This window comes from Hypoxylon fragiforme (genome assembly GCF_022984875.1).
Source record: "Hypoxylon fragiforme strain CBS 206.31 chromosome Unknown GGS25scaffold_1, whole genome shotgun sequence".
Taxonomy (NCBI): domain Eukaryota; kingdom Fungi; phylum Ascomycota; class Sordariomycetes; order Xylariales; family Hypoxylaceae; genus Hypoxylon; species Hypoxylon fragiforme.
Genome location: NW_026054756.1, coordinates 1,149,299 through 1,176,290, shown reverse-complemented (window position 1 = coordinate 1,176,290; position 26,992 = coordinate 1,149,299). Strand labels below are relative to the sequence as shown.

The 26,992-nt window shown below is 47.3% G+C and overlaps 9 protein-coding genes across 9 annotated transcripts; 3 read left to right on the top strand and 6 right to left on the bottom strand.

Annotated features, from left to right (window-relative positions):
- Positions 1-230: 230 nt before the first annotated feature.
- GGS25DRAFT_516661 (ribosomal protein S12) lies at positions 231-1,027 on the bottom strand (the record flags this gene model as incomplete). Its single annotated transcript, XM_049263242.1, has 3 exons — positions 231-308; positions 413-688; positions 881-1,027. 3 exons carry the CDS (start codon positions 1,025-1,027, stop codon positions 231-233), a joined length of 501 nt encoding a protein of 166 aa, XP_049121137.1.
- Positions 1,028-1,922: 895 nt separating this feature from the next.
- GGS25DRAFT_512314 (short-chain specific acyl-CoA dehydrogenase) lies at positions 1,923-3,274 on the top strand (the record flags this gene model as incomplete). The annotated part of the gene is made up of 2 exons (XM_049262778.1): positions 1,923-2,038; positions 2,104-3,274. 2 exons carry the CDS (start codon positions 1,923-1,925, stop codon positions 3,272-3,274), a joined length of 1,287 nt encoding a protein of 428 aa, XP_049121136.1.
- A 1,904-nt stretch (positions 3,275-5,178) lies between these two features.
- Positions 5,179-7,070, bottom strand: GGS25DRAFT_17615 (uncharacterized protein). The gene has a single exon (XM_049256595.1). It carries the CDS (start codon positions 6,798-6,800, stop codon positions 5,298-5,300), a length of 1,503 nt encoding a protein of 500 aa, XP_049121135.1. The 5' UTR covers positions 6,801-7,070; the 3' UTR covers positions 5,179-5,297.
- Positions 7,071-9,949: 2,879 nt separating this feature from the next.
- GGS25DRAFT_516658 (Zip-domain-containing protein) lies at positions 9,950-11,416 on the bottom strand (the record flags this gene model as incomplete). Its single annotated transcript, XM_049263241.1, has 4 exons — positions 9,950-10,317; positions 10,403-10,521; positions 10,592-11,202; positions 11,273-11,416. The coding sequence occupies 4 exons, from the start codon at positions 11,414-11,416 to the stop codon at positions 9,950-9,952; spliced, it is 1,242 nt and encodes a 413-aa protein (XP_049121134.1).
- A 391-nt stretch (positions 11,417-11,807) lies between these two features.
- GGS25DRAFT_17240 (uncharacterized protein) lies at positions 11,808-14,226 on the bottom strand. The gene is made up of 2 exons (XM_049256572.1): positions 12,641-14,226; positions 11,808-12,574 (listed from the first exon to the last, which is right to left on the bottom strand). The coding sequence occupies exons 1-2, from the start codon at positions 13,974-13,976 to the stop codon at positions 11,916-11,918; spliced, it is 1,995 nt and encodes a 664-aa protein (XP_049121133.1). The 5' UTR covers positions 13,977-14,226; the 3' UTR covers positions 11,808-11,915.
- Positions 14,227-15,036: 810 nt separating this feature from the next.
- Positions 15,037-18,890, top strand: GGS25DRAFT_468931 (uncharacterized protein). Its single transcript, XM_049259108.1, has 4 exons — positions 15,037-15,792; positions 15,872-17,969; positions 18,071-18,210; positions 18,277-18,890. Exons 1-4 carry the CDS (start codon positions 15,697-15,699, stop codon positions 18,727-18,729), a joined length of 2,787 nt encoding a protein of 928 aa, XP_049121132.1. The 5' UTR covers positions 15,037-15,696; the 3' UTR covers positions 18,730-18,890.
- GGS25DRAFT_17386 (uncharacterized protein) lies at positions 18,795-20,842 on the bottom strand. The gene is made up of 4 exons (XM_049256581.1): positions 20,727-20,842; positions 20,318-20,654; positions 20,253-20,255; positions 18,795-20,140 (listed from the first exon to the last, which is right to left on the bottom strand). The coding sequence occupies exons 2-4, from the start codon at positions 20,476-20,478 to the stop codon at positions 18,988-18,990; spliced, it is 1,317 nt and encodes a 438-aa protein (XP_049121131.1). The 5' UTR covers positions 20,479-20,654; positions 20,727-20,842; the 3' UTR covers positions 18,795-18,987.
- On the top strand, positions 20,074-21,310 carry GGS25DRAFT_468928 (uncharacterized protein). Its single transcript, XM_049259107.1, has 2 exons — positions 20,074-21,158; positions 21,239-21,310. The coding sequence occupies exon 1, from the start codon at positions 20,604-20,606 to the stop codon at positions 20,862-20,864; it is 261 nt and encodes an 86-aa protein (XP_049121130.1). The 5' UTR covers positions 20,074-20,603; the 3' UTR covers positions 20,865-21,158; positions 21,239-21,310.
- Positions 21,311-23,324: 2,014 nt separating this feature from the next.
- GGS25DRAFT_468925 (MFS general substrate transporter) lies at positions 23,325-26,155 on the bottom strand. The gene is made up of 4 exons (XM_049259106.1): positions 25,250-26,155; positions 24,905-25,168; positions 24,440-24,840; positions 23,325-24,355 (listed from the first exon to the last, which is right to left on the bottom strand). Exons 1-4 carry the CDS (start codon positions 25,582-25,584, stop codon positions 23,517-23,519), a joined length of 1,839 nt encoding a protein of 612 aa, XP_049121129.1. The 5' UTR covers positions 25,585-26,155; the 3' UTR covers positions 23,325-23,516.
- Between the last annotated feature and the right edge of the window lie 837 nt (positions 26,156-26,992).

Genomic DNA, 26,992 nt, shown 5'->3' with positions numbered 1-26,992 from the left:
AAAAATACTGGTTTCTTCATCTGTTCTGTAGATACATATTCATGGTGTCGGCCATCTGAAATACAAATGCTGAAGTTATACTTGGAATCATATCATATCGCGTAAAAAGTACAGATGAAATTTCACGCAACGTCTTTCTATGCCGTGTGTTCTCTTACTCCTGTTCCATTTAAGGTCCTTTATGAGATATGTCCTTATGAAATATTTGCTACAATATCTACCACTCTGCCCTATGCGCCGACAGATGCCTTCTTTGGTTTCTTGGTTCCGTATTTGCTTCGACTCGACATACGATTGGAGACACCAGCCTGTATGGATGAAAATGATTAGCAACCTGTCTTATTCATGCACACCTTGTTCCCCCTCCCCCATCCCCACTCCATATATATATATATATATCTCTAGAACTCACCAAATCCAAAGCCCCACGGACTAAATGATAGCGCACACCAGGACAATCCTGAGTGCGCCCCCCGCGGACGAGGACGACGGAGTGCTGCTGGATGTTGTGGCCCTCGCCCGGGATGTAGGCGGTGATCATGCGGCCGCTCGAGAGGCGCACACGCGCCGTCTTGCGCTCGCCCGAGTTGGGCTTCTTCGGCTTGGTGATGCCGACTTTTAGGCACACGCCCTTCTGCTGCGGGCACTGCATGTCGGATAGAGCGGGGGAGACGGCGTGGCGGGCGCGCTGGGGTTTACGGCATTTCTAAGGCACGGGGGGGTTTGGTGGTTTAGCTTGGTTCGCGAGCTTTGTCTTGTGAGGTCTTTGCCGTTTGGACTTGGGATGGGGTAGGTAGGAGTGGAGGGGGGTAGTGAGTCATGTATCGAGATGTTTCTCGGTATATGGTAGGTAGAATGGCTGGGGGGAGAGAGAGCGTACTCGTAGAACTTGGTTGAGGGTTGCGTTGGGTGACGGCGTCGTCGCGAAAGTGCGTATGGAGGGGAGCTTCGTCGGGATAGAGGTGGATATTATTGCTGGCTGCCTCGCGATGGAGGGCCAGAGGAATCTGAATAGTGATGTGGCCATGTTGGCTGGTGGTCGCTGGTTTTCCTCCAAGCTTGCTCAAGCTATAATGCCTCCTACCCAGGTAGATGGGTACGTAGAGTTGATAGTGCAATTGGTTACTGCGATTGTTCTTCAATTGGCACTATGCGAAAAATCAAAGTCAGGTGACATCGGCCCGGTAGATCCCTGGTCCGTCTTCCGTGGGTTTGCTTGTGGAGGGTGGTGCTGACATAAGATTAACTAGACTCTAAAACGAAACTGGACGTTCACATGTCTGACGGGTTCAACGGTAACACCCAAACAGCTTCTTGAAGCAAGTGGATAACTATCCGCTAAGTCTCAGGAATTGGATGTGTTTGATTCGCCCTCCCCGGATTTAAGGTCAACTTTATCGACGTCAGTGCTGCTTCCCCAATCTTCAATTTATCAGAAGCAATTTCAGGGTTCTGACATTGACTTGTTTTTGATATGTTAATTTTGAGAACTCCTCATTTAAATCATCTTTGATGTTTAATAAGCAAACAAAAAGGCAATTCTCTTCTTCAGCATTTACATTGTAAAAAAAAAAAAAAACAAAAAAAAAAAAAAGGCTTAACTACTGCATTTATTTTGGAGAAAATTGGAAGAATAAGCAAAATGAAGAAAAGCAAAAAGAGTCGATAATGCTGGGGCCCACAGCTCGGCTCATGTCTTCAGGTGGCTATCCTCGGCAGACTGAACCCGCTCGGCGAGTGCGAGTTCAAGTCAAATCCGGGGAATGTTTAGACGTCAGATCCAACTTGTTTAACTCTCACCTACCTTGTCAACTTAACCCTTTTCTTTCTAATAATTCCAATACAGCCTCCCAACCATTGTGTTCCATTTATTCTCGAGTCCCTAAACCTTAACAACTAGTCAACAATTACTGCTTCACACAATGTCATCACTCGCCAGGTTTCTGCGGCCGGCCTTACGGCGGAGCGTTGGTGTTGTACCCCGAGTCTCGCTGTCGACGCGATCTTATAGATTGCCTCGGAATCTCAATGCGCAACAGTGAGTCACACTAAAAATAAACCCTGGCACTTATAACATGCCTATGTTAACACTCCTGCACCTAGATTAAGAACCTTTTCTGCCTCGCAGCGTCGTTTCACCGATATATCGGAGATCCCACCTACCCCTATAACGCACCTATCCGAGACAGAGGCAGCAATGCAGGAGACGGTCTCCAAATTCGCAAACGATATAATTCTACCAAAGGTTCGCGACATGGATGAGGCGGAGAAGATGGACCCAGAACTCGTTGAGCAGCTCTTTGAGCAAGGGCTGATGGGGGTAGAAATTCCCGAAGAGTTCGGTGGTGCCGGTATGAATTTCACATCTGCCATTGTAGGCATTGAAGAGTTGGCACGTGTAGACCCTAGTGTGAGCGTCATGGTGGATGTTCATAACACATTGGTCAACACAGCTATTCTCAAATATGGAAGCAACGATCTTAAGAGGCGGTTCCTCCCAGCACTCGCCACCAACACAGTCGGTAGCTTTTGCTTAAGTGAGCCGGCCTCAGGGTCCGATGCTTTCGCCCTAAAAACCAGAGCTACCGAGACTGCAGACGGATTCAAAATCTCTGGGAGCAAGATGTGGATCACGAACTCGATGGAAGCAAAGTTCTTTATCGTATTCGCGAATTTAGATCCTAGCAAGGCTCATAGAGGTATCACGGCCTTCATCGTCGAGAAGGATACTAAGGGCTTCTCGATTGCCAAGAAGGAAAAGAAGCTTGGCATCAGAGCCAGTAGCACATGTACTCTCAACTTTGACGACGTTGAAATTCCCAAAGAGAACCTGCTGGGCGAAAAGGGCGAGGGTTACAAGTACGCCATCGGACTATTAAACGAGGGGCGGATCGGTATCGCGGCACAGATGACCGGCCTGGCTCTTGGCGCATGGGAAAATGCTGTGAAATACGTTTGGAACGACAGAAAACAGTTCGGAAAACTGGTTGGCGAGTTCCAAGGCATGCAACACCAGATCGCACAATCCTACACCGAGATCGCAGCAGCTCGCGCTTTGGTATATAACGCGGCCAGGAAGAAGGAGGCCGGTGAAGACTTTGTTCGTGACGCAGCCATGGCGAAACTGTATGCTTCCCAGGTAGCAGGACGTGTGAGCGGTCTCGCAATCGAGTGGATGGGCGGCATGGGCTTTGTCCGGGAAGGCCTTGCCGAGAAATACTGGCGCGATAGCAAGATTGGTGCTATCTACGAGGGAACCAGCAATATCCAGTAAGTTGATTTGTTTTGATTATTAGGGGTAAAATACTAATCCAAGGTCTAGACTGAACACTATCGCCAAATTACTTCAGAAGGAGTACACTACATGAACATAACGACAGGCTCAATGACATAGACTAGTCGATTGTGTTCCTACATGAAAATAGGATTTATATTGCGGATGATAACGGAGGACCGTTGAAATCAAATATGCTTGCGCATGGTTTTTACCAAGGTATTCGTGCCATGGGTTTCAATCTGAAGCGTATTAACGATATCCGATCACATGTCTTGAGTAACTATTACCTAAGTACCTTGTCAATATACCAATCTAATCATAAGATATCAAACGATATACAGACGTACGAGTCAACGTGTATATGGAGTGTAATATAACTATAGGGCACTGACATTACCATGACCTCATGTCTCCTTACGAGAAAGGTCAAATACAACAGAAAGAAGAAGTCCTCAGAAGCACTTGTCCATCCAAATTCTTTACTTTTATAGAACGAGAGGGTGAAAGTAGGTAGGCAGCTTACAATGTGCGACTAGGCCAAATCGCCAAACTAAGCATCGAAGGAGCATCAACGAAGCGAGTCAACCAATCGCCAGAAGATCTCTAAACCCTGCATGGCATATTTAAGCGTAGACTACCTAGTACCTAGGTTAGTCTACTATGTTGACATTCGCAAGTTGCGTGCGTCATTGCGTAGGTAGGTAGGTAGATGTTACTAGTTACTACAGCATCCACGAAGTTCTCACCAGCTCCCCCCCCACACACACTAACATCTCGGGACGGATAAATAACGCTAACCTAGCTGCTAGGTAAGGCTCCCTTCTCTCTTCACGCCCGATCGGTGGTAGCTAGGATAGGTAGGAAACGCGCATGGGACGGGATGGGATTCTAAAGGACGGTCCCGTTTTGCATAGGCAGACGTATGTATGTAGGTTAGTAAGTATCCTGGCTAACTTCCAAGTTTCCTTTCTATCTAACCTAGGTACCTACCTACCTACTAGTATGTACATTGCCTACTAGGTAACCTACATACCTACCTACTACCTAGTAGATGCCCAGCTCTGCACTTACCTACCTAATAACTAACACATAGTTACTCCCACAAAACAGCACTGCCTGGAGAGTATCTATCTATCTATATTAGAAAAGCAGCTCTAGATTTTACCAACAACATCAAAGGGAAATATTTCGATACTGCCCCTTACCGAGATCGGTAGACTTTTTAGTCATAGGTAACGGACTTCGACGAGAGATGAAAACAATTTTTTTTTAAAGAGGGTCGTTACATACTTATGTAACTACTAGGAAATGGAGATCGTACCCGGTCGATCAAAACACCGGGGGGAGGGAAGCCTGGGAAGGAGGGAAGTTCTAGACTAAGCACCTAAAGTATTTTGCTTATACTATACTAGTAGGGGTAGGTAGAAGCATCCACATACGATGAATATGTTGGTTATGAGAAGAAGAAGAGAACAAAAAAAAGGGATCATGAGAACGGCTGCATGTTTTTCATGGGTTGAAAAAACATTTTGTGGGAGTTGATGCTATCCAATATTTGCTCAGTCACGTAAATAAATCTGGGAGGTAAGATTCATCAAGCGACGATGATGCGAAAAAGATTATAATTACATATGTAATACTATTTAAAGCATAGCAAGTTCCATCTAAAAAAACCAATCCCCATGATTCCCCATGCCGCCTCTGCCAAGAAACCAATCCTCCATCTGAACGGTCTAGAATTCGCAACAATCCATGGGGGAATATAAAAACGGCAAGCCACATGAACCTATCAATATCAATCTATGCCCCCTGAACGTTCAGGGGAGCTCTCACTGATACCGACCCCTCAAACCGTCAACGCCTTGCTTTTCGGCAAACCACCGTCAACCAACAAATGTAAAAACAAATAAAAAAAATATTGATCTCGAATGATCGTGGTATATCCAATCTTGGGGTATTACCAACTGTAATAAACGTAAAAGGGGCAAGAAACAAAGTCGTCGGAAGAACATCAGCATGCTTAGTGAGCTGCCACCGGCCTCCGATGCTGACGAAACTCTATATCCGCGTAATCGGGTAACGCAGAGCCAGCTTGAAAATCGATCGTAGGTATATTGGTGGAGTATGGTTGCAAGTAATCAGCCGCATCAGCTTGTTCTACCTCCTCGAAGCTCGGGGGCAACACTGAAAGATTTGGGTGGAGCTCTGTAGCCTCGACGCTGATCTGCAATGGCACGTTAAGGGTGATATGTGCACTAGCGCCACCGGATGAAACCGATACGGTGAGCGAGAGTACATAGACGCGTGAGGTGATGCAAGAGTGAAATGTTGGGATGAACGCCTTCTTGTGTGCCGGCAACTGGATCGGTACTTGAACGCGAGAAGTGTAGTATACCGGCGATGGCAAAGAGCCCTTGCTCTTCTTCATAGGAGCGGTCTTGGGAGTTTGGTCAGAATCTGACGAAGACAAGCCTTCGCTACCGTACCCGGAATCTCTTCTCGCGTTCATCGATATATGACGACCCCATCGAAGCGCTTCTATTGACCCAGTAGACGCTGATACTGTGCTTGAGTACGAACCGCGCCCATCTGTGCTAAATTTCCGGCGTCCATCCTTAAGATTAGGGTAATGGTTGATTCCACAGGCGCTGAAGAAGGTAACTGCGGCGACCTTGGATGAAACCCCGGTGATCTTCGGTGGCTGCACGTCGGTTGCGGAAGGCTCAAATTCAAGAGTCAGGGGTACCGAGGTCGTTGTAATAGTCTGCCCATCTGGACTGAGAATAGCCGCGCTCGGTTGCGTCGCCGTGATCGTCACTGTCCCTGATTTCGGAGATATGATCGTCTTTCTCAATGTCTTTCTCTTTGACATCTTGTATAGGTCATCGTTCTCGGTGATATTTAAAGGGGCATCCTCTGGAACAGCAGGCAACACCCGAATCTCCTGACAGGCCTCCAGAAGCTTAGTTCCAAGGCTGACGCCTTCCTCGTCTTTGTACACCCGTGCCTTGACTGCATACTCCACACGGCTCATATTCGGCGAGAAGTCATCCTTCTCCCAAGAACCTACGGAGGGAGGCAACCTCACGTGATGCTCCTGAACGGAATCATTGGCAACGTTGTGATTGCATGCGTTCAACGTGAGGGTGCTGGGGATGACAAACGTGAACGGTACTGTATAAGTCATGCCCGCTTCGAATACTCGTGGTATCGGATATGCAGATTCTGGAATGGGCATTATGAGCTTGAGGAAAGTATGTGCCGTAGACTGGGGAATATTGACGGCATCTAGGCGAGTCTTGCTGGTGCCGAGCAATACAACTTGTAATGTGTCGAACCGCACGTCCACAGGAGGGTTGATGGTGACATGGCCTGATACTTCTGAGCCAGTAGTGTAGACCTTGGAACGGTAGTGGTTCTTGATATGAATGTGGATGCTAGATTTGGGGGTTATAGATAGTTTTCGAGCGTAGCTACCAAATGAGCTGGTTTTGCTGTTCTCTGAAGGTGTAGCGGATGTCATTTTTTGAGCTTTGCCTCCAGGACTGGAAGCTTGAGACAGAAGATATTATCTCAATTCTGATCAGATTCAGCGTTGCTTTGGATATGGTTTCACAACAATCATGGAAATAACCAGGAATTAGGTGTTTTGCGAGGTTGGGCTGGAGCTCAAGGGGCTGGTTATAGGTGCTTTCTGCGTAGATATAGCGCCTAGCTAGTAATTTGAGCTAACTGGATGAAATTATATATGAAATTATTAGGTGCTGGAAACAAGATACAGCTTCAAAACTAAAATTCAATATGCGAAGATTGTCGACGTAGGTGTTAGGAGTATGTCGGCGTGATATCGATCAGGTGTTAAGCTTGTTGTAGTGTTTGAGCTGTAGGTAACAATGCTGGTTGGTACCAAGGTGACTTATACAGGTGCTTATAAATTAATACAACGATATAGAATATGGAAATAAGGGAGGATATATAAAGTGATGTAACCTTATGCTGGAATGTTCAAGTTGAGTCATAAAAGAGATGCTAGATACATGTACGATATTATAAAGATGGGTGTCACAGAAGAGTTACCTTCTTTTCTGACGTAAGGAGCGTAGGTAGGGGATAGATCATGCCGCCCTTCATGTCTTTTGCTTGACGAGCTTGATGAATGGAGACATGGATGGAGACGTGGATGGAGTAGATGGAGACCCTAGTGGCCTGACATGGAAGCGCATCTGTGTAGACAGGGGTTATCGCGCCATCCATGGATCGTAATAGCGAAAATCAAATCGAGCTGCAAGTTTTTTTTCTTCGTTTCTTTCATCTTCCTTGGTTTGGGGTTCTGGAGCCCCCTTGAAACTCGAGTGCGTTGAACCTCGAAAAATCCTTTGATGAACGCTTGGCCTCTAAGGGTGACCAGTTCGAGACCTTACCTCCAAAGGACCCGACAGCTTGTCTTTCAAAGATAGATTTTGCCTCCAAAGGAATGCCTCTTCAATAAAAGTACGTAAAGAAAATGTTTGCAGCTAGCTATAGCATTAGGGGACATAGGGGTCCATGCCCAAGCTCTAGCCTTTGGGGGCATTCGAATTTCGGGGGCTTCGGGGGAGCTTTGCGCCCTTGAAGATGTCCTTGTAGTTATTAGCTAGCACACGCCCTAAGAAGATACCTCGACGATCTCCCGAAGGATGAATCTGGTCAGTCATGCGGCTCGCAGTCAGCACCGTTATTCGGCTTTTGCTCTTATTTTCTTCTACATGTCTTTGATAGTTAGTCACCGGGGACTGTTAAAACGGAGCAGTCAATGTCGTTAGCTTTTCCCGGGAAACCGTCCGTTGGACACTAGACTCTTAGCCCTCCAGCCCCCAAGGAATTTAGTGTTAAACAACAGTGGCCACTGGCTAGTTGGTGGAGGCCACAACAGTCAACTGTTAAAAAGGTAGAAATTGGTAGAAATTGGAGTAAATAACTAAAAAAAAATATTTTAACTCCTTCATCCAGCAGGTAGGCGAGATCCACTTTGGCTTCTAAAACAGCCCGCGGAGCAGGAGCACATTGTCCGTGCTGTCATCTACTATACAGAGGTATGTAGTGTACACCTAGTACCTGGCAGTTAGTGCACACCTCTAGCACTGCGCCCTTCAAGCTTAAACATTTTGACATGCATTGATGTGATTGGCCAAACCTGCTGGATCCATGGATGCTTAAAAGGCGTAACCTGGCCATGTCTGGGTACATCAACCTATCGCAATTCAGCATTGAGACATGAGAATTACTTGATCGGGAATAAATTCCCATTAACTACCCTACTTATCTCGATCGAGGAGTCATCGATGGGGTCAATCAATACCATAACACAATAACACAATAACACAATAATACAATATAATAATCTATTGCATACATAGTACGACATTAGCGAGAGAATGACGCCTTACTCGAACCAACAATACATGTACAGATACGATATATTGCATTATTAATGTAGGTATTGGTAAGTTCAAAGGCGTGATCAGAAGGTCATATCAGACACATACCCAGCCCAGGCCTACATAACCTCGAATCCATCTGCACAGCACAGCACATCTACCTAACCACCCGGGCAGCTAATAATTGACATTGACTTGGTATGCTAGGCTGTCAAGGCACCACAGTGACCGCACCCTCAGGGTCTCGATCAATCATTAAAGCAGCAACGCAACCAAACGACCAGGTAGGGATTAGCTCCCCGGAAAGGTGTGGACGATGTTTATTTCAACTTAGGTAATTGAATCTCCGACTTCGGCTTAACTACTATTATTCTCCAGGTAAAAAAAAAAATCGCAAAGTAAACAGCAACGCACTCTAGATGGTCAGAGACAAGTTACAGAATTTGCAAGGTCAGGTTAGTAGTTAGGTACTATAGGTACTAGCTACTAACGAAGTCGGTGTGACAGCTTAGAAAGAAAATTCTCTTCATTGTTGTGATGTGGATATACATAGCTCCTTACTGGATTTCTTTCCTCTTTTTCTAAATACGGGCATCCATTAATATATCGTATCGCGTAACTATGTAGTTGTAGTTGTATTTTCGGATATTGCCTATGTGCTGGTGGTATTATCAGATGCCCCCCCTTTTCAATCAATCTAACCTAGGACATTCTCCACGTCACGAACAACGCTCATGGATCTATCTCGCTCCATCTCCCGAACGTTAGTGATACCACGTGGACTGATCTAGTAAATTAAGACATCGGTCGGTATACAAGGAAAAAAAAACATATGGATGTGTGCTGTAAAAAATTGCGAGTGTCCAATCCAGATCCGATAACACACATGTTCCAAACCGGGACTCCTCGCATGCAGGAACCGCTACCATATGAGATCTAAGCGTTCTCTTGGCCAAAGAGAGTACTTCTATGTAGGTACTATGTAGTTATTCGATGGGTTCCCCACCGCATCACGGCTTCTTACGGATACCACAGGCATCCCGAGCGAGGGATGTTTCCGCGTCGAAACTGCCGCTGACAAACGTGGGAGAAATAAGCGAATATAGTAATCCTCCCTTCTTCTCCAACTAGTGTGCCTAGTATATATCCCCTTGTAGTATTCTATAAGTGGACACCCACCCCTCTAACCTCTATGAGATAGCTCATGATTAAACATAACCCAAGCCCAGCCTATATGACCAATATGCCATCATAATCAATTCCACGAAATGTACAACATGATCCCGGCCCCCAACGCAATGGCAGCAAACTGCACAAGAGTCTTTCGAAGCTCGAGGGCCTTGTTCGGTCCAGTCTCCAGAAGCTCTGGGATCACCGCGACCGTGCCCACATACAAGAAGGTACCAGCAGTGAAGGGGAGCAGTAGATCACCATATGTCAAGCTGGTGCCCCAGATGCCTTCCGTCATGCCAATTCCGCCGCCCTCAACATTGCTGCCGCCGAATTCTTGCACCGCGATGCCGATCAATGTTCCTAAGAGAGCACCTAGAGCGGTCACGAACTGAGCCCCCATCGCCGCCCGCTTCGAGAAGCCAGACTGGACGAGAAGAGCGAAATCGCCAACTTTGATGGATAAATGTCAGCATCAGCAGCAGTAACTTAAAAGAATGACGAAAGATTATGTATAATGGGTAAGTGGTTTAGTTACCTTCATGAGGAATCTCGTGGAAGAACACAGCTACCGTAGTCGTGGCGCCAATCGTAGGTGATGCATAGAAAGAGGCAGACATGGCTAGCCCATCCGTGATATTGTGCGTGAAGTCCGCGCTTTTATACCAAGATTAGCTAGCAACCCTTGACAGAAATTAAACCCACCCAAAGGAGTCCTCGAACTTACATCAGGTTGAGATACCCCCCCAGCTTAGCACTTGGGTTGATCTCCTTTTCACTCTCCTGCTCGCTTACTTTGACATCGCCCTTGCCGCCCTTCTTGCGCTGTGTGACACTTTCACTCAAAACCTCCACAGACGTCGACGTAGCCTTCGTCTGCGCCAGAGCATCATCATGAGCGTGGCTCCCATGACTATGATCATGTCCCTCCCCACCCGTCGCGATCCGCAGTCCTTTGTCCATCGCCACGAACGTCATAAAGCCGATCATGATAGCCACGCCGAGAATAAGGTTGCGATTCGGCTCGACGAGGACAAAGCGCACGTGTTCGGGGCTGTCCTCGCCGAGGAAGATCTCGGGCAGCAGGTGGAAGAGCGTGTCGCCGAGCAACCCCCCTACCGTAAACGCCACCATGATAGATAGCGACGAGGGGTCGATGTTGGGCGGGTAGAGCGCGAGTAGGAAGTTGGGGGGCCCGGAGATGTAGAGGGTCGCTAGGAGCGCGTTGGTCGCGGGGCTGCCGGGAAACAGGACCGCGAAGGCCCGCTCGGCGAAGCTGGATGTTTCGGAGGCGCTCGCGAGTTTCTCGGCGTTGAGCTCTTGGACAACGGGACAGGTCTGGTATATGTGGGATTAGGCAATTGGTTTATAAGATAGGTGGGTATGTGAATGTGGAAAAGTTGCATACCTGAACCAATTCGTCCAATTCATGCAAGCTTAACAAGGCGCGCGACGCAGTTACCGAGCTCTTGTCAGCTGCGACTCCGGATGCGATTGCGATGGCTATGAAGAGCAGCAGCACGCTCCAGCGGTTTACTATTGTTGCCCTCATTGTCGTGTTCAATTATTTCCAATCTACGGTATAAAATTCCCTCTCACGACAGTTTATACCATTTGGTCGAATTGGTCGAAAAGAAGACAAATATGTACAATTCCTTATCAGATCTGTGTATGTAATATGTATTACTAGGTAGGTATTGTATGTAGCCCAAGTCGAGCTAAGGGCAGAGCTATCTTGCTGACTAAACGCTACCCCTCCAAACCCCGGAAATACGGTTACATCATGGGGCCTGGACATCCCGTCTCGACCCCGTGGAGCCCCACCAACAGCTTCGAAGGCCGCCGATGTTTTAGGTTTGCCGAGACCCAGCACGCCTACCTATCTAATCGGAAAAGGGGCGAATCGGAAAAGGGGCCTTTCTAGAGCCACATAGCCATACATAGCTGTAAATCGGAGCATTACTCAATATTTAGTCGTGAATTTCGTCATGCCGAAAAAATGATTCACCTTCTACCTATATGCGTACATACCTAAGTAATACACAAAAAATCTATGCCAATTCCCATTTCGCAAAGACCGCCCAGGACATGCTATACCCGCCGCCACTTTTCGTCCTAAAAAACTCCTCCTTCGTAACGCCCCTCGCGTCCTTGTTGTTGACCGTCGTGAGAGCATATAAAAATACGTTTTGCCCAGGGGCGCCTAGATCCCTCGCCGGGATGTCCGTCCACCACCAGAACCCGTCCGTCTCCAGAGGCACCATGTCCTCTTTCCTGCCATCTACCCCCTGAATCTTTATCAGAAGCAGATAACTCTTGCCTTTCCCGTGCCGTTCGGGGTCCCAGTGCTCGCAGATCTTCGAAAATTGGAAACGCACGACCTCGCCACTGTAGACGGGGATATGCTTCTCGGCGGGGCTGAATGTGTATTCAGAGACACCCTCGTCCCCTGCCGTTCCGTAAAACTCGGCCTTTTCAGCCTGCATCGGTCCAATATAATACTCTTCCCAGGTGGGAATACGACCGTCGCTGCGGAAGAAATATGCTTCATTCGAGGGGAAATGCTTGAGTCCAAACTGTTCATTGCTCAGACAGAACATTTTTGGGTTGAACCCTTTGTGATATTGTTGATTGCCTACTGAGCCTGCACCCCAACACGCGTCAAGCAATTTCCATTCTCCATTATCTATACACACAGCGTTCCAGGCATCTGTGACACATATGAGTTAGTATTCTCCACTGAAGATGTTTTGGCTGATGCATGGAAATTACTTACGACCGGTAGGGTTTTTGCGTGGTGGTGGCTCGCCACTCCCAAGAGGCGTGTAGCCGTAACCCTTTCCATGGCCACTAACTAACACGCATTGCAGCCCAGCACGTTCAGCAATGGCTCGGTATACTTCAGCATACCCTTGACAAACAGCTTTGCCATGAAAAATGGTTTCATCTACGCTCCTACCCTTGATGCACTTTCCAAAAAACTCTTCTACATTATAGGCGATGTTGTGGTGGCACCATGTAAATATAGCTCTCGCCTTGTCGGTAGGCGATTGGAAGGGCCCACAGAGAACACTCGCTAAATATCCGACTGGATCATGTCTCGGAAGCGAATGACTGGGGTATTGCGCCGCTACACTGTCTGGAGCCGAGAAATCTCGGCAAAGCAAACAACTCTTGACTTCATTGACGCTTGCGCGAACAGTCACTGCGTCAATTTGGGCAAATGTCGGTCGCGAGCTAATAGGGACCGGCGGGGGGGCCTCGTCGCGAGGTCCTCGACTGGCCGTGCTATGAGTTTTCAACGATTCGAAGGTGGAGGCTGGGCGTACGAATGCTGAAGGTGGTGGTGGGAGGCGCCGTGATGATACAGACGAATTTCCGTCGACTTGTGAAGGGGCTGGTGAGTTTCCAGGCCGCGACGGCAATCTAGGGGGTAAGCTAGGTCGCGATCCAACATGGGGAACTACCGGGGCAGATCGTGTCGATAGTAGAGGAGCCTTAATAACCTCTGCCGCTTCCCTTTCCGCAGCTCTTTGGGCAGCCTGTACCTCTCCTTCTTTTCTAGACGGTGGGAGGGGTGGCAATTTCGCCTGGTCTAGAGCTGGAGCGAGAAATCTTCGCGTGGGTTGGGTTTCGGTCGACGTCGTGCTTGTGCGAGAGGATACCGGGTTTAATGATAGATTTGAGATGGTTGAAATATGCGACACATCTGATGAGTTGGACCCTCTTCTGCTGGGGAAGGGTTGGGTTGATGCTCTACGGGCCGGTAGAGCGGGGGATGGGAGGGTAGAGTTCTTGCGACCTGGAAGAGGAGGAGGCGCATCACGCATAGGTAGACTCGGCGAATTCTGGGAGGTTGGTCCTGATGTGTTTGTACGTTGTGGTAGACTGGGTACGATTGGCTTTTGAGGCCTCGCAGGTAAGCTAGGGCTTTTCGACGTGACGAGTGCATTCGTGTCCGAAGCTATGACCTGGGCTATCGGTTTACCAGGAGGTGGCGGCGGAGGACGTCGTCGTGCAGACGGGGGTGGCGCAGTGAAGTTTTTCTGGCCATTCAAAGCTGCTATACGATCGGAGAGAGAATTGAACTTGGGTTCTTCGACGTCGGCCATGTTTGAAGCGACAGATTAGTTTATGGAAGTGTGCTTTGAAGGGTTTAGTGTTCAAGGGAACGATCAGAAAAGCAGTTCTTAGGTAGTAAGTCAACCTGAACGCGTAAGTAATAAATGTGATAGCGTTGACCACATTAATAGACAAGAGCAAAAATAAAACGAGAGATATCTGGATTGAGACTATACACAAAACATAAAGGACTTAAAACGAGTATGAAATGAATTATATTTCTGTCATAGACTACGATGAGGTAGAAAAGTAAAGAGGTAGTTACATGAGTGAGTGTGGTTTGATGGTAAATTGGTGGTAAATTGGTGGAGCCGAGGGGGAATAGGCACATAGGCCCATAAGCACACAGGCAGGCACAGAAGCTAGCACAGCCCTGTGAGAAGTGGAGAATAAACGATCCTTCGGGCCCCTCGATGCTAATTCCGTACTAATCTTAAATGGCCTAGACAACAGCGGTAGGGCTAGTATGAAAAAGTACTAGTGGAATAGCTTAAGTTATCGCCAATAAACTCCATGCTTTTTGCCAGGGTTCCCAGTCGATCGGGAATTCAAGAATTGAGGGGTTCAATTCTTGATGATAGCGGTAGTTATCCCTAGTACCTACTTCAAGGTTGGTGGAGAATCTGGAGATAAAGATTAGATGAACCCAAAATGCCATTTCCTGTCCTAATATCCTCCTACCTGGTGTTTAGTAGTACTTTGATGAGAAATAACTTTTCAAGCTGCATTTGAAAAGGTCCAGAGGCAGATATTTGTTAATTGGAAAGATATCGTGGAGATCTCCAAACATACTTACATTCTACCTACCTAGTGTATGTAGGTACCAATATTGATAAGATGAATGGCTACGGAGTATCAATCGGCGACTTGCAGGCAACACAGGTTATTAGCGTCTGGGCCGTGCCGTTGTATTTGATGAGCATTGAATGTCCCTTGTTTAATAGTTGGCTCCTTGAAAGTCCGATGTCAAGCTTCTGGTTAAAAACCTAATTGAATTAAGTTTTAGGTGGTTATTGAACAAAAACGTCCCAGTACTGAGAAGTTAGAGTTCTACTCTATGTATCCCACGAAGAGTATGTAGTAACATCCCTCTGTACCTACAGTGTAAGCAGGCACATACATGAGAAGCTCTGGCATTTGTCTAGCGCGTCATGTGCATAAGACAGTTAGTTCCCTCCCCACCACTGTCTAAGCTGCCGATTATCACTAGGTTAGGTAGGTAGGTACGCTAGTTTAGTGCCTACCTAGTACTAACTATGTAAAATACAGTACCCAATTGACCTGTCTCTCCCTTTAACCCCCACATGCATCCATACAATACATCACACATGACATATCATACATACATGTGCTTTCTTCATTTCATCGTTCTACTTTACAACATACATCTCTAAAACCCCCTCGCTCTTCTCAAAGTTGTCTAACACTTGCAGTTCATCCATTTTATGAATAAATTCAATTGACTTGCCGTACTGAATATCGTTTGAGTCCGAGACCTTGGCAGAGCCTCAATATCTATCTTAGTCGCCCAGTTTACTTCACTCAACTTTTTCGCAATCGTTGCGCCCGAGTAGAGTATAAGTAATTTCTATGGACTATTTCTAGAATTGGTTCATTTATAGCCAAGGTGTCTTTGGTTCTCATTCTATTTCCCGCTAAAAGGGCAACTCCTCCAGCTCTCAGTCGCTATCAGGTAGCGAAGTCACCATCATGGCACCCAGTGTCCGCAATTCTATCCGATGTCCCTCTAAAACTACCAACATCCTCGATTTGCCTGACGAGGTTCTTAAGGAGATCTGCATTCACGTACGTTTCCATCTGTGATTGGCATCCAACTTAATCTATCAGTACTTATAGTGCTTATCACTAACCACTATCTTCACAGTGCCTCCAATGCGATTGGATCTGCCTATCGCTCGTCTGCAAGCGCCTTCGTAAATTCGCGGCCGCCCAGCTCTATCGCAATTTCCATATAGTCTTCCCTGACGAAGATGATCCCTTCTTCGACTCACCCATTGACGGCCTGGCAGGTGGTTTATCCACTTTCGTTACCAGCGACTATGACTATGCCAAGCATCTGCGAGACATATCCCTTGACACGCTTAGTGTGGGTGCGAAGGCTGAGGCAGCTTACAAGCCATATCTTGCCAACGTTAGCTGCGGGAAGTTCATGAATACTTTGTTACTTCTCACCCTACGCCGAGCCAAGTCACTCAATACCTTCCGCTGGAATATTAGGGTCGAGCTAAGTAGACCCGTATACAAAGCCCTCCACAATATCGAGTCTCTGAGACATCTTCATGTCCGCTTACAGGCCGGCCCTTCTCTCCACCAGCCCCCTCCACCCCTCCCTTTCTCCATACTTCCGCTGTATACTGAATACACCACCGAATGGAGTAACTCCAGTGGTAGTCTTCCTGACGCTGTTACGCTGTATGGACCTCCTCCGGTCTTGACGCCATCATTACCAATATCCAAACCCACCTTTAGCCCTAGAGCTTCGAAAAGGTCACGCTTCACTGAAGAACCACCGACGATTGCTGGTTTTAAAAACCTCGAAAGTTTAAGTGTACTTGACATGGATAACTTAGATATTATTGACGAGATTCAGGCATGCATACACAATTCCTCATCGACGCTGAAAAAGCTAAAGTTGTCGTTCTCTGATTCTCTTGCAATGCAAGCGAGGCGTCCACGTACAGAGACAGAAATTGACTCTGAGGGCGAGGAAGTTATATCCCTACCTACATCCATATACCACAATGGTTCCAGCAGTGGGCCAGTAAAGTCTTTCGGAGCTCAGGAGGAACGAAAGAAACAGGAGTCAGTCCTAGGTCGTATATTCGGCGTTGAGCGTGGAAAGAGCCCCCAGAGATCTACCGAAGACAAGAATGGGGCTGAAGTTCAAGAGCAGCCAACTTCGCAGGAGGGCCAGCGCTTCATTGACGATGTCCATAGAACCTTCCAACGAATGGCCGAGCACATCAATGGCACACGTGATTTTAAACATCTAGATCAACAAAATGCCCTGGACACCATTTTAAAAGCCGCCAAGATATATGTCGAATCCGAAGAATCGAAAGCTAAGGCTAAACCCCAGTCTTCAGCCCAAGAGATTCCTCTTAGTGAAGATGCACAAACATCTAGCCTGGTTGAGATTGGCATGTCGTTGGGCGATAGTACGGGAAGGATGGCTTCGCCACATAGTAAGCTATCTAAGTATCACACTAAAGCAAAGGGCGTTGCTTTCGATATGGACCCGGATGATATTGATGTCGCAGCCCCAGAAGACGAGTCCCTAAATGCTGATGAACAATCAATCCTTGAGACACAGCTAGATTTTGAGTCTCTTTCAACAGTTGATACACCTCAAAGGAATGTTGCGCGGCCAGGAAAATGGGCAGACTCGACAGAGGTGGAGCGATTGCTGGAGTATGATGTTCACGATGAAGATGTCTCAGGTCGATTAGAGTCACCACAGGAACGTCCAAATTCCACTAGTCACGACCTACAACATACAGACGGGGATGATAACGCGGCAACTACAGACATAAAAGACACTCCTAAACACACAGGAATAGCCACGACAGAGGAGGAGAAGCTTCACAGTCATGTCTGCCAATATGTCCGTGACACACGAGGGATTGCCTTACGTTCTCTCAGTATTCATCTTATACCAATCAAAGCATCGGTTTTGAGGAAGGCCATAGATTTCCACACACTGAAACGGATCACTCTCTTGAATGTCGGAGAGCAAAAGAAGTTTTGGACGTTAATGATGAAGGAGAATAACTCGAAACGCCTTAGTTTGAAAAAAGTCTTCACCGACGATGTGTGCCTCCCATTTTTACAGCTTATTTCAGAGCTTGACTTTGTCGACGAAGTATTCATGTTACAGCGGTCGCCAAAGCATAAGCCTGATCCCTTCGCCCCTAACCCAGGAATGACGTTGGAACAGATCAATAAGTTTGTTCTGAGGAAGCGTAAGTATTTCATACCTATATTTTAGACATGATTATGATTGTTTTGATATAAATGGGTTCCATAAAATACACTGTAAAAACGTGCTAACTGTATAATCTAGATATGCACACACTGAAGCGCCTCATGATCAAGAACCAATCAGATGGCTCATGGGACCTGAATGAAAAAACAATCCAGTTAATTTGCCGGCGAGGTAGATCGCTCAAGGAGCTAGCCGTAATCATGGGCATGCGCGCAATAGTAAGTATCACTTGAGACGCCGTTGCCACCTTTAGGAAGAAATTGCAGGTGACTAACGACCTTCAGCACACCTTTATCCAGCATATGGTTGGCCTCGTGAATCTCCGTGCGCTGCAGCTTATCTCGTTTAGAACTGAGGATACATGTCTTTCAGTCATGCGAGAGACGCGTCAATTTATAGTTGACGCTGTATCTTATCATCCTGACTTGAAGCTGGAGTACCTCGCATTAGGGGACGAGGACCGAGCTATGAGAATCGTGCGGAAGCTGGAATCCTCGAAGGGTCCGAAGAAAATATCATTCAACGGCAAAGAAATTGCTACCGACGTGGTTAGCAATCATCATTTTGGTATATATTTCCCTGAGGCACCGATGGGGTGGTATACAGTAAGTGAGAGTGAGGATGAAGAAGATGATCCATTGCCAGGCTCAAAGCTAGAGGTGATTGAAGGCTTTGCATTCTACGATATTTATGGCATTCGCATCTTCAAGAAAGAGATCGTAAGTGGCCGATTGTGAATAGCAAGGGTTCATGATACTGAATAACACGTGGCGAAGTCTCACAGGGAGTATAAGGTCTTTCATTTCTTTTTTTATTCCAACGTCAGAATACCCTTTGCGCTTGGTAGGTAGGCGTTCGTTAGGCATTAGGTAGTAATACGGAATATATTACTGGTACGTAGAAAGAGTCTCTGGATACTTTGTAACAGGTATTGTCCTCTCCCATCGCAGCTATGGCGTTTAAATGCCTTCCACACCCCACCCCCCCCTTTCTCTTCAGCAATCTCCTGCTATGATATCATCCCATCGAAATTTACAATGAGAGGGGACTCCGCGCCCCATAAATGGGTAATAGGAGGTTGTGGGCAGGCTGTTACCATTGCCGCTAATACCACCACTACTGCTGCTATCGCCGAGTATATATGTCTCGGCACTGGGCCCGAGGACGAGGAAGAAGCCGAGGAGCTGCTGCCAGTCTGCGCGCGATATACTATGCTCGCGGGCCATTGCCGCCGTACTTGTGGTGGTGGTCGTACTGTTGCTGTTATCAGGCGGTAGCCCTCTAATGATCTGCAAACCATTTACCACATGCGCGAGCGCGGCATCGTCGTTGCACCGCGACGTCTCGATGCAGACAAAGACTAGGCAGCAGACGAGCGTCACCTCAACGCTTGAGAGTGGTGCTCCCGGTTGCACGTGGCGCTGGAGGTGGTAGATGGAGAGGTTGTATTGCTGGATTGTGAAGAGCTCTGGGTTGTCGATGGAGGTTGAGGATGAGATGCTTGAGGAAGGGGTTGGCAAGGGCGAGGAAGTGGAGGTGGAGGTGGAGGTGGTGGTGGCAGTAGGGTATATCCACTGCTCCTGCTGCTGCTGCTGCTGCTGCTGTTTTTGCTGCTGCTGTATGCTTTCGTACGCGGCACCCAGAGCGATCAGCGCGTGTCGCACCGCGCGGTCCGTACTCCCCAGCTGCGCCGCGAGCCGGAGCCAGAACCCGGGCTCGACCCCGGGTACGTGGATGGCTGGCGGCTGCAGTCCGTGGTCGGCGGCGAGCCAGAATCGGTGGAAGAATTCCCGTTCTTGGGGCGTGGAGGGTATGTCGGCTGCTAGGGGGCGTAGGGGGCGTGGTTGGGAGGAGGAATTATTACTACTGTTGCCACTGCTGCTTCGACGGTTATCATGAGATGACGCTACGGAGAAGACGTGCTGGCCTGGTTCGTGGTGCGGTCTTGTTGCTGCTGCTTTGTGGTGGTGGTCTTTTCTTTGCGAAATGGTGATATCGGAGGGGCAGATGGTGATTGAGGGTGGCGAGGGCGATTTCGATTTCTTCCGCCGTAGAGGAGCATTGCCATCATACCCGTCACATTTCCTCCCCGTGCTGGAGCACCGCGTGCAGGCTGGTTTTGTCTCGTCGCATTTTACACGTCGGATTCTGGGTTCATTAGCTTGGCCCCTGAATTTGGCAGTTGAGGTCGTCTTTTTTCTTTGGGGATGGGGGGGGGGATGGATGTGACTGGTAGACACTCTGCCTCTGTAGTACTTACTTGCTATGGAAGACGCGTTAGCAAGAGAGGAAGAAGGCTGTCTTGGTCGGGCACGGAATACTTACCATGTGATGCACCCCGTTCTAACCTTGGGCTTGCTCGTTCTCTTACGCTTGGTTTCTGCTGGGGGGGTGAGAGAGCCCTCGAGGTATGGTGTATCGTCTACGACGTCGTGAACGAAGAATGTTGGTCCGGCTAACCATTCTTGCATCTTCATAGGCACCATTGCTTTCAACTTATAATGTGGTGAGGTGGGAACTACTGATACGGGGTAGAGTGTTATCTCGATGGCCTATCTAGAGGTCTTTGTTGACTTTCGAAGATGTCGATCATTTAAATGTCAGTTCAGCGATGCTTCTTCTTTGGAATTGCTATTTGCTATTAATATTCACCAGGCGTTACCTTCATCTGGTTAACAAATGTATGGCGCGAGCACTTCGTTTTATTAGAAGCAGGATCACAGGCTATACCTACCATTCTCCCCCTTTTTTAATCTCCGTGTGGCCAAATATTATTTGTGTAGATACAAAGATCCCACGGTTCAACTTTGCTTCGATGATGCGCATCATGCTATTCATACTGCAGGCCTATGCAAAAGTACCGAGATTTTGATACCTACTAGGTATCCGATGTTACATGACAACCCATCTACCATATCTCACCCTCCTTTCCCTAGGCTGTCCTTAGGTAAGGACATGTTAATAGCCTTTTAAACTACGCGAGAACCCTCGCTTAGGACCAACCAAATTTCTGGGACGAGCCGAGGTATCGTCGAATATATAATCATGAACCCAGAATTATGCTACTAAGTAACCAAGGGACGTCTAAAAGCTCCCCTACCTTGCCTTGAACGGTCTAGTGGCAAAGGGGGACCCATACTGACTAAGGCCATCGGGGTCTGATCTGGCGGGATTAGCGCAGGTGTTCTAATTATATCTCCAGCCTTACCAAGCAAGCCAAGCAAGACTCCATGGGGCTTGTACCAGGTATTCATGCGGCATCGTAGCAAGCTGGGAGGGTAGCCATATGGCTTTTGTGGAGCACTCGGGGGTGGTGTTTGGTTTCTATTTGGCATTGTCATCACAAAAGATTAATACAGATACTGACCTGGTATGATATTTCATCTTTACTACCCAACTAGCCTGCCTCATTTAGCGAATCACGAGACTGGGATCATGAGATGGTATCTTAGGTGAGTAAGCTACCTAGCCTTAGGTAGATAATAATTTCTTTGTTATAACCGGCCTTGCGGTGTAGACTGAGTCTTTACGTAATTTCGAGCGATGCAATAGTATATGCATGTTGCTTAGAGTCCCATATTGGCGGTAAAGCTTATACACGTACGAGTAAGCTGGCACGTCTTTCTCCTACAGGTCCCGAGTCAGGTATTTTCTTGTCCATCGTCTACGCATTGGCTAAATTCACAAAGACCCCGTAGAAACATGATAGTTATGTAGGTGGAGATATACATGTTATTCCGTCGAGATGTCCGAGGGAGTCAAGTGATCTTCTAGATTTCAACTAAACAAATTTCTAATTAGGGCTGGTAACTTGGTGTTATTGGGACCTGCGTGTATTTGAAATAGGGGAATGACTTAAACCCCATTAATTCGAAAACCAAACGGCTATAGCTGCAGATACCTTGGTAGGTAGGTAAGTTCATTACAAGCACCTTTGAAGAAATTCAAAACTTCCTCAGTTAGAGGTTCTAGTTAGAGGTTCTTGCCATCACGTTGATGCGTCCCAGGTCCCGTGGTACAAGGCACAGTTCTTTGAGCTTCTACCGTTACCAAGACGTATTATAAAGCCCCTGCGTCCTCCGTATTTCAAGACTTCCGAGTCAATGACCGGCGAATGCTCGTTTGGCCTGGCATTACCCCTAATGTCCTTACGTTACTCTACGCCAAAATATACACTCAAAGGTAGCCAGCTACACAGGTCAGCGACCAAACTACAGAGAGTTCTCATGCTTCAGAACCGTGACTGTAGACATTGATGTCGTGGCAGATCCTACAACCTTGCATTTAAGTTACGATACACGCTCGCGTCACCACCGTAGCCCCAGAGCCATAGCACTTCGTAATCCTCCCTGCCCATCGATTCGAGACATAACATCGCTACGCACATCGGTTTTGATTTAGGCCAGGATCAGCGTTGATTGTTCTCAGGACAAGGCTACCTGCACAGCCATCGAAAGAACCGAGATATATATACGGTATTAAATGGGATAGGGGTTAGGCATTGCAGATACGATGATGGCGCATATCAAAAAATATTCCCAAAGCTACCTACTGTAACGTCTGGTTGGTTAATTAGGAAGCTTACTTCGCCCATGGCAACTGCAGCTTCTACAATCAGCCACAACGCTTGCAGATACCACTACTACTCTACTTGATCCTCCGCCACCTTCATACCCTGTAAAGCCAGATACCATAGCTGGTGTATCTCAACCGAGTAGAATGATCTTCGGCGTGAACTAAATGGTCATCATATTCTCGCATGACTGGCATTGTGGCCTAGGATAGTAGGGAGTTGCTACGTGCTCTAGCTCTTAGTTAAGCTATTAGAGCCCTAGAATAATCTGTATGAGTAAAGCGAACCTTTAAGTTTCCCTTTATTTATTATGAGAGAGCGAGCCAGGGGCTAATCACTGCCACTCCAACGGTGATACATAAATACTTCAGCCTTGAAGGTAAAGGAGTGATGCTTGGTGCGTGATATCTCGTGTCCTAAGTATTCGCATATAGGCAGGTAGTAATCCCACTCCTTTGGCCTACCTAGTACTGGGGATTTTCACTTGTGGAAAAGAAAAGGGGGAAAGGCGGGGAGTGGGTCTAACATGCCATTAGCACCCCTATTATGGCAGAGTCTCTGATCAGTTCTCCCGGAAGCTAAGCCTGCTTATGGCTTAACCCTTCTGATGATACCATACCACGGACGCCTCCAATGCATATAGACCTTGCTGGCATTCTTCTCTTAGGCAGAGGCTAATTATCTACATGCCGTGGCCAGCTCAGAACGGTAGCTGGAGAAAAGGGGCAATGATCTGCCTCGTCATTTCATATGCGTTACATCGAGGCTTAGATGTTATCGTACAGTAATGTGTTATTTACTTCTAAAAGATGGAGTGGTAGTTTTCTAATTATGTACTTGTCCCAATTATATCCTTGACAGGAGAGGTTCTTCGTCTATCTTCCAACCGGAAGGATCATGCATACCACAACGCCATCGCCAACCCAGATACCGATGACGCGAGTGAATGTATCAATCCTTCAAATGAGCCACTGACTGCTCAAGAATAGACTTGGAACTGGATGCTATTGGGGTTTGATCCCGTAACTCTTCAGATCCTCTCTCTTCTTTGGTCGGATGAGTCTGTGCATCATTCTCCGTTTGAGCCTGAGTGGTCGACTTTATCTCTCCATCGCTAGGCGATGGACCTTTGTTAGCGTCTACTACCCCTGAGGGCTTTCCTCCCGGTGGGAAACCTGGCCCTGTCTTCTTGATGTTTCGCCATTCCATGAAAAGAGCTGCTACTAGGGCGACAAGTGCCACGCCCATACCGCAAAGGAATATCCTCGAGATGGCGTTGTTATATAGTTGTTTTACACGGGGTCGATAAGCCGGTAGAACATTGTCGACGAGATCTGTAGCGCCTTCACTAGTGACCTCGGCGGGATTGAGGCCAGGGATATCTGCTACGTGTCTAACCATATAACTGCTCAGGAGGTTCTGGCCCACAGACGTGAAGATACCACCTCCTAGCTGCTGACAGAAAAACATTATGGAGATTCCAGTTGGAATATCTGGCTTGGGAAGAACGGCTTGAGCGGCGAGTCCAGACGACTGCATACCTGTTCCTAGCCCATAACCGACAAGAAACTGGTACCCGATCCAATGAGCAGATGTCTCGCCTACTCTAAAAGTGCTCATCAACCCTAGGCCCGTCGCCATGATAGCTGGACAAAGTATCATGACAGGAACGTAGTAACCGATCTTTTGTGTGAGGGCTCCGGCTAGGATACTGGCTACCACCATGCTAAGGACAAGGGGCAATGTATCAATACCGGATTGCACGGCGCTCACGCCTTGTACCACTTGGACTATATCTCAATGTAAGTAGGGGACCTAATCATGGGATGTCTCTGAGTTAAGAGAAGGAGACACTAAGATGAGAAAAGACTTACACCACAATGGTAAAAAATAGATGGACAACATCATCGCCCCAGCAACTGACACCATGTAGCAGGCTGCAGCCGCGATACTACGTTGAGTAATCACTCTGACCGGGACTGTCGCGGTATTAGGCATCAATACTTGTATGGTGGCGAAGGCGCAGAGAAGAACACCAAAGAGGACCAGCAGAAGGATTATTCGCCAACTATTCCATGCGTAGGTTGACCCGCCCCATTGCAGTGCGAGCAAGAGGCATACGATGCTTGGGATGAAAAAGAAAGTTCCGAGGGGATCCAGCCGAGTAAAATGCTCCCATGGTTTTGCGGACTCGGGTGGCTTCGATGGAATTTTCACCAAGAGAAGGCATAACACTGCAACGGCTCCAACTGGAAGATTGACATAAAAACACCATCTATAGGGCAACGCTTTTTCTCAGTATAATCAACATGTACGAAAGAAGAATTATTGAAACTTACCTCCAAGTAACACGGTCAGTGAATGCGCCACCAACTAGAGGGCCAAGCACCGAACTGACGCCAAAAATAGTACCAAAGATGCCCTGGAACATTGGCCGTTTGCGAAGGGGTACCAATGGAAGCATGATGAGCATCACACCGGTGAAGATGCCTGCTCCTCCCAAACCTGCAATGGCGCGACCGAGAATGAAGGCGATCGAATTTGGTGCTGAACCACAAATAGCCGAACCGATCTCAAACAGTGCGACCGTAACAAGAAAGGTGCTGGCAAACGGAAAGAGAGCACGGGTTAGCGATGTAGGCGTAACTACGGAGCGGGTGCGAACAGCGAGACGGCAGACTTACCTCTTCACATCATAGAACTTATAAACTCTTCCAAACACCAGCTGAGATGCGGCTGTGGTTAACTGGTAGGCCGAGCCATACCAACCAATGTCTCCTAAACTGTCAAAATCATGTGTGATTTGGGGGATCGCAGTCCCGATAATGGTTCGGTCTAGGGCGACTAGAAACAGGGCAATGTATATGCTAAGCATAACAGACCAGAACTTCAAGGTCTTGGGCTTGAAGTTCTCCTCGGCATCATCGACGAGTTCTGGCGATGCCTTCTCTACATCGTTGGGCGTCACTTGCGCGGAAGGGCCACCCGTCTCGGAGGTCCTCCGCGACGACTCGGCCATTTGGTTAGGGAGCAGGAGATGAAGGCTGTGTTTGCCGAAAGGAAGAGTATTTCAAGGGGTCAAAAGGTTAGAAGAGAAAAAGATCAACGGGGGAGGAGAGACAAGTAAGTAGTGTCACATTTACTCGATGGCAAAGCAATAAAGAGTTCGATAGCGCTCATTACCACCGGTTACCGACCTAAGGAGGTGGGGAGTAATAAGTTTGCGCCTGTGCTGAGTTACAAACAACCTACCAGGCCAACGTTTATTCAATATCGTAGAAACGGCGATATATAAGCCGTGTACACACCAAGATAGATATAGTCGTTTACCAGATTTTCACGATTCGTCATGTCCTACCTAGATTTATCCAATGATGGTATCTAGTCTGTGCCGCGATGGGCACTGACCCATAGCACATACGTCCGTTCATACTAGATAGGTAAGTAGGAATGTGCATGTGGTTTGTATTTTCTTTCTTTTCCATGGCGAGAAGGACATCTGGAGAGACCCGGCAGGTTGGGGAGTCCCGAAGCGGGTGGAATTCGGGAGCGATGTAGAAAGGGAGAAAACCGAACATTTTGTATTTACAATACTAGGAGGTAGGTACCTACATGTATGTACCTACATACTCACATCATGACACAAGGGAGCTTAGGTAAAAGATTGATTGTATCACGTGCTACTACATAAAGCTTTAAACTTTAAGCGACAAGTCTTTGGCTGTTTCCAAAATTTCCGGCGGACCTCTTTTTGATAAAGGTGCTCATAGCCCCACCGAACTAGTCCATAGATAGTTAGTGGAACTACTTCAACGTAGTACGTACCTTTATCCTCAAAGCCCGTCCGGTGCCGCCCCTCCTTTAAAGTACAGCAGTTGTACTAGTAGTACCAGCCCTAAAAGAGCCTTACAGGGCATTCGGTCCCGAACGATGAGATTTCGTGACCGAACACCTGCAATTTGCCAATTCCACCTGCAATTCATCAATTGGAACGAGAATCCAGGCAGCAACCAAAAAAAAGAATCCAACCAAACAAGTTCTCTCCAGCCTTGCCTCGTCGGTGGTCGGTGGTCAGTGGTCGGCGGTCGGCGTTTAAGGTATGTATGTTACAGCATGTAATGGATCAATCTCATCTTGTATCTCGTTCTATTTCAAGGGCTTGTGTGTTGTTTGATTGCCTTGATTATGTATTACTATTTGCATCTACATATGCTAACCTTACATGTCCAGGTATCCAGTACTACTAGTAGTAGGTGTACTACCTAGTATCTTGAAGTAGTATCGATACGAGAAACATACATATATATGCGTACTTACATGTACACATACTACATATGTAACTACATTCTTAAAGGTAAATACTGACTTTCAAATCAAATGTATCCGTAACAATGACTTATTTCCTTCTGGTTTTGTATCAATGAAGA